Source organism: Octopus bimaculoides, chromosome 15 (assembly GCF_001194135.2).
Source record: "Octopus bimaculoides isolate UCB-OBI-ISO-001 chromosome 15, ASM119413v2, whole genome shotgun sequence".
NCBI classification, from domain to species: Eukaryota; Metazoa; Mollusca; class Cephalopoda; order Octopoda; family Octopodidae; genus Octopus; species Octopus bimaculoides.
Window position 1 is genome coordinate 28,153,686 of NC_068995.1, and position 6,558 is coordinate 28,160,243.

At 35.8% G+C, this 6,558-nt stretch overlaps 1 protein-coding gene across 1 annotated transcript; it reads right to left on the reverse strand.

Annotated features, from left to right (window-relative positions):
* Positions 1 to 4,619: 4,619 nt before the first annotated feature.
* LOC128249544 (uncharacterized) lies at positions 4,620 to 6,480 on the reverse strand. Its single transcript, XM_052973426.1, has 2 exons — positions 5,491 to 6,480; positions 4,620 to 4,869 (listed from the first exon to the last, which is right to left on the reverse strand). Exons 1-2 carry the CDS (start codon positions 5,914 to 5,916, stop codon positions 4,828 to 4,830), a joined length of 468 nt encoding a protein of 155 aa, XP_052829386.1. The 5' UTR covers positions 5,917 to 6,480; the 3' UTR covers positions 4,620 to 4,827.
* Positions 6,481 to 6,558: the final 78 nt, after the last annotated feature.

A 6,558-nucleotide genomic window follows, 5' to 3' on the forward strand; every position in this document is an offset into this window, starting at 1 on the left:
ATATGTATATAAATATATATGTATATGTATATATATGTATATAAATATATGTATATACATATATGTGCATATATTTATATATATAGGGTAATAAATTGAATATTAATTCAATTTAAAACCAAGTGGCCGAGCATATAAAAAAATCTGAAAATTCAGAAAAAATTGTATTACACGTGTATAAGGGATGACCACTAGGTGGATATCCAATATGCTAGAAAGAGGTCATCAACGACCCAATATTCTGTATATTTCTCATTTTGTCTTGTTTTGGTGTTTTGCGAAGTTTTTTTTTCTGGAGAACATTATTTTTTTTTTCTGGTTGGGTCGTTGATGACCTCTTTCTAGCATATTATATGTGTATATATGTATTTCTGTATATATTAATAAATCTCAGGTTAGCAAAAAAATTTTAGAAATTATATTTGCTACCAGTGGTCTAGCGAGAAGAAAAACTAGTCAATAGACTGTATATTATTCATATAAATATATACAGTGTACATTTAAACACATCAGAGAGATGTCCCATAATAGGACATCTCTCTTATGTGTTTAAATATACATTGTATATATATATATATATATATATATATATATACTAGCAGTTAAGCCCGGTTTCACCCAGTCAGAGAACGACGCGAAGAGAGAAACGAAGACATAAAAAAGAGGAAGAATGTCATGGTGAGTTAGTAAGGAGAGCAAAGCAAGACTGGACTTACGTGGGCTGGCAGGACGATGAAAAAATTGCGGAGTTGAAATTGGAGCAGTTGTTATCATTGGAGTGCCTCTTGGTAGATAATATTCTTCGTCCTTCCCTCGGGTGCACAAATAGAAAGACCATGGGGACAGCCAACGTACAGTTGTGCGTGTGAGAATACTTGCTCTGTCAGATTCAAACCAACCGCTTGCACTGATTGTCCCTGCGCCTTGTTGATTGTTATGGGAAAGCAGAGTTTGATGGGAAATTACATGTTTAAACTTGTAGGTCGTATCGGAGTGGGTAAGGGATATGGGAGTTATAAGTATGTCTTAGCCAGCGGCCGGTTCATTCAAGATTGTTGCCTACAGAACTCGGGAGCACAATTTTTTGATAATCATCCGCGTACCATTGCACATTATTGCAGCATCTAAATTCCTTAGCAGCATGATTGACGCGCCAACTTTCAAATGCAGTTCGTGAGCTGGTAGTTCTGCGGGTCCCCCCTTTTGCCAGATTTGTCATGGGCCGGCCGGTCTATCTCAGATACATGGGAAGCTGGATTAAAGTTTTCATCAACACAGGGGAGCCGAAATAAATTTTTTCAATGTCCAAGGGAAGCCAAATCGCGAAAAAGGTTGAGAAATGCTGATCTATAACGATGGTTTTTATTTAGGTACATCGTAAAAGTAATTATAATGAATTGCTTAATATAACGAAAAGTATGTTTTTTCAAGCAAATACAGTTAGAAAAAATATTTGCCATTTCAAGTCATCACTAAAAACAAAGCTCATCAATTTTTGAATGAAATAATAATTTATTCTGTTATTCTAAGTAGTAAATTTTGCCCGAGAAATAAAGCAAATAATCACCAAATGCATTGTTAAAAATCTGCAACTCGATAGCAAATATCTCCAAATTGATTAGAAATGCATAAATTTAATAACAATGTTTTTGAGATTCCGGTTCGAATGACATGAGTGTTTTTGTTTCACTTTTGACACGTAATACTTAAATAGTGGAGGAGATATGATGTTGCCGTGGGCTGGAAGTATGCAAGAAGTTAAAATTTGTTTTGACTAAAACACAACCGGGACCCTAAGTAAGACATGTGTAAAATTTGAATGAAATTGGTTGTGTAGTTCTGGAGTTTTAGGGATTCCCACAGACACACAGACACACAGATATACATTCTCAATTTTATACACACACACACACACACACACACACACACACACACACACACATACATATGTATATATATACATACATATATATATACATATATATTTTATTTAATTTGCTTTGCGGGAAGGACTGTTTCAACGAAGTCGCGTATTGTCCTTGCCTTCGAAACGAGGAGTAGAAGAAACAGGGACAACTGACGAAGGGGTATACTGTTTATGTTGTATGTCTCGTTTCTCTGTTTGCTTTTTTTCGTTGTTCGCAAAAAAGTTCGTTTTCTATGTTTTGTTTTTATGTTTTCGTTTCTCATTGTGTTCAACGTTATTTTGATGTCTGTACCCATATATGCATGTATATATACATATATATGTAGGTATGTACAGATATGTATCGATATATGCATATATTTATATATTATTTATATTAATATATGATAGAATGCCACGCATCCTTTTCCAAGAAAGTTTTATCCTAATAATTACGATGCGCACTCTTCTATCTATTCTCTGTCTATCTCTCTCTCTCTTGTTCTTCATCCTTTCTGTTTCTCTCGCCCACCCTTTCCCTATTCTTCTCTCCCTTTCACCGTTCCCTCTCTCTCTCTCTCACTTTTCCTCTTTGACTCTCTCGTCGCTGACACGTGACGAAAGGGGATCTCTCTATCTGTCGTCTGTCTTCCTAAAAAAAAGACGTGTCTTTTTCTGTCTCTTCTCTCATGGCTCGTCTACCTAGCGTTCATAATAATTTTTCTATCATCTTGGCTCAACAGTCCCCACCGCTTGTTTTTACTGTCTTGTTCTCACTGTCCTGTTCTTGTTAACAATTTCACCCTCCGCATAAAATCCCACATTTTATTTAATTTACTTTGCGGGAAGGCCTGTTTCAACGAAGTTACGTATTGTCCTTGCCTTCGAAACGCAGAGTAGAAGAAACAGGGACAACTGACGAAGGGGTATACTCTTTATGTTGCATGTCTCGTTTCTCTGTTTGTTTTTTTTTCGTTGATCGCAAAAAAGTTCGTTTTCTATGTTTTGTTTTTATGTTTTCGTTTCTCATTGTGTTCAACGTTTTTTTTTATGTCCTGTACCCATATATGCATAGATATATACATATATATGTAGGTATGTACATATATGTATCGATATATGCATATATTTATATATTATTTATCTTATATATATATATATATATATATATATATATATATATATATATATATATAAATATATGCATTACGTTTGTCTCCTGAAGCTGCTGCATGACCATTCAGATGTCGAAGTAATATATCTTGACTTTGCAAAGGCCTTCGAGAAAGTTAATTAAGGCATGTTGTCACAAGCTGTGACATAACATAAAAAGCTGGTAAACTAGGAAAGTTGCTTGATGACTTCCTAAACAATAGAATTCAAACTGTTGCATCCAATGGTGCACTCTGTAGGGAAACACAAATTTTGTAGGTGTGTATCAGGGAACTGTCCTAGGGTTATTACTGTTTATACTAGTCCTCTTAGACATGCCGACAGTCACTCAGACAGTCACTGTCACTAGCTACGCCGATGATACAAAATTATCACAGGCTCTAAAGTATCCTAATGATGTCATAAACCTACAGAACGACCTAAATGCAATATGCAATTGGGCAGAGCAAAATAATATGCAATTTTATGCTGAAAAATTTCAAGCACTACGCTATAAGATCACAAATGCTCTACAACCGGCATTTACAGGATCTGGAATCCCAAATTCACAAATACTGAGAGACCTGGGCATCAGCATATGCAATGATACATCATTTCATATACACATTACCAAGTTGATAGCAAAGTGAAGACAACTCGCGGGATGGATACTAAGGACAATCAGAACAAGAGATCAAGAAGTCATGTTGACTCTATGGAAGACCTTTGTCCTGAACCGCTTAGTCTACTGCTCTCAGCTGTGGTCACCACGCAGTGTCAAGCTAATAACGGGGCTTGAAGCAATCCAGCGTCACTATACTAAAAAGATTGCTACAGTCCATCAGATGAACTACAGGGAAAGGCTGAAAGGACTACGATTCTACTCCTTAGAGCACAGACGTGAGAGATATGTAATAATTTACATCTGGAAAATACTGGAAGGACTAGTACCCAATTTTGGCATCAAGTGTGATATTAATGCTCGTACTGGATGCCACTGCATAGTACCGTCCAATGCATCTAATATAAAAACCAGGTGCTGCAATAGCCTAGGGTTTAGAGGACCACAGCTCTTCAATGCTCTGCCAAAACAATTGAGAAACTTACACGATATAGATGTGGAAGTCTCCAAAAAGAAATTGGACTCTCTCCTATCCGCAATACGAGACGAACCAATTCCTCGACATAGGGCAGTTGAGGCAACAGTGTCAAATTCTATCATACACCAGATGGGCTATAGAAAAATTTTGATAGGATCGCATTAGTCAGAGCAGAGGAACCATGGAAGGATTTTAGAGAGAGTACAAAAATAAAGAGTGAAAAACCATGGTGGTGCTCCAGCATGACCATAGCCAACTGGCTGAAACACATAAAAGAATAAATAAAGAATAAAAGAATATATGTATATGTATATATATACGTGTATATGTATATATATATGTATATGTATGTATATGTATATAAATGTATATATATGTATATATCTATATGTACCGGAGTAAGCACATAGAATGTGCAACAAGGTGGAAAAAAGAGTACTCAAATAGCAGAGGTAGAGTAATATGCTTTATTTAAAAGCAGCAGAAATATAACAAAAGACTGTTACTCTGAGTTTCACGTTCCCGTTCATCGGACAGTTTTGTTAGAAATGGGAAATGAATAACAATGCAATCAAAAGTAATATAAAATTTAAAATTTGAAACACATAGATCTGTTTGATTGGTCGTTTCAAATAACGGTCATCGATGCGTAATGAACAACAAATGAATTTAATATAGATTCATCCTATTTTTAATAAAATCGAAGAAAACCTTAAATAGAAAAATGGGCTCAAATTACATATAATTAATTATATTCGAATTAACACATTAAAATAAAATAAAATAAAATATACGCTACATTCAAAATAAAATAAAATTACAATAGCATATACGCATACTAGACTATCCACAACATATATATACATCAAAATACACAGATGTATACGTACAGATAATCTACGTATATAGGTATATATTTGCAATGCACAAATATATACAGGAAGACAAATTTATACACATACACATACAGACGCATTTAAGCTCGCGCACGAAAAAACTTACGCGCTGGTAACAAAAATTGTATCTTAACCTATGAAATAGAGGGGGAAAGGGTAACATATCGATAATAACGTTACTAATATAGAAAGGGAGAAAGTGTGGCTATCGTGAGGAAGGAAAGGAAGAAAGAAAGAGAGAAAGAAAGAAAGACCGAAAGGAAGAAAAGAGAGAAAGGTGGGAATGGGAAGAAAGAAGTAGAGAAAGAAAATGAGCAAGAACGCATGTATATAGTAAACCTACATAAAATTTAGACTGCGTATATATGTGTATACAAAAATGTATATTAGCATCACGTATATAGATATATATGGGGATATGTACGTAGATACTCACAAACATAACCGTATACATGCGTATGCACACATTCACTGTTGCTGTCATCAGCCATGCTTCTTCTAGCTCTGGGAGTACTTTGCCTACTCGCACTCTGGCCACACGTTTGCCACAGTACGACGGCAACAGCACCCATTCCTCCGATCGTATAGCCTCCGTGGAGTTCTTAATTGCTTCTACTTCTGTTGCAAAGCGTACCTCCACAGTGGCATACGTTCTTCCTCTTGTTACAAATGTTGTTTGCTTCCTGATACTTTTCAGGCATTCCTCAATCTCCTCCACTGTCGCGAGCTCTATCTTTCTAGTTGCTATTTTCATGGTCTTAAATACCACAGTTATCTTTCTTACTCCGCTTATCAGTTCCACAGGTGGTGTCAACTTCAGCGTGTCTCCGACCTTCGCCAGCAACTTCTCACATTCTTTCATCTTCTTCGGCTACACTTTAATTTCAATTATTTCTAGTTTTCCTTCCTCTGTTCCTCTTTCGGTTGCGGCCGCATAACTCTGGCCACCCAACGGCGCCTTCTCCATTTTCCACAACGGGAAGATATAAAAACAGTGAACAATATCAACAATTAACAGCAATAATTAACACTCAATTTTTCAACAAAAAATACTCAACGTTGTAACTCACATCAAAAAACTCTCCGTCATCGACAACTCAAATTCCAAAAAACTGCCGCTCAACGTTTTCTTTATTAGGCACTACGGCCATACCACAGAGGGGGACACTACAAGGACAGGCACAGCACCACAATGGTGACACAAAACATGAAACGAATGGCAACGAGATGTTATATAATGTAGAAATGAAATGGCTGCATGGGCCCCATAACCATGCAGTACCATTTGAATCGTTTATATAAACTATTTACCATCGTTCACTTTTTCTATTGTTTTTCTTAATTATCTGTTTTTTCTCTCTTTTTTTTAAAAATTATATTTATAACATAAAACACTTACCTTTTTTTCCTTTTTTGTTTCTCTTCTTTTTTTGCCAGAATTAAAAAAAAAATTTATTAATACCTCATAAACGGCTCCAAGTCCCTGAGTTCGATCACTGGTGGC

What these genes read in the sequence shown, in the direction of transcription:
- LOC128249544 (XM_052973426.1), bottom strand. Translation starts at nt 5,916, where the DNA reads ATGAAAGAATGTGAGAAGTTGCTGGCGAAGGTCGGAGACACGCTGAAG. An exon ending in GCATGTATACGGTTATGTTT is followed by an intron (nt 4,870 to 5,490) that starts GTGAGTATCTAC and finishes TTTCTATTTAAG; the next exon opens with GTTTTCTTCGATTTTATTAA.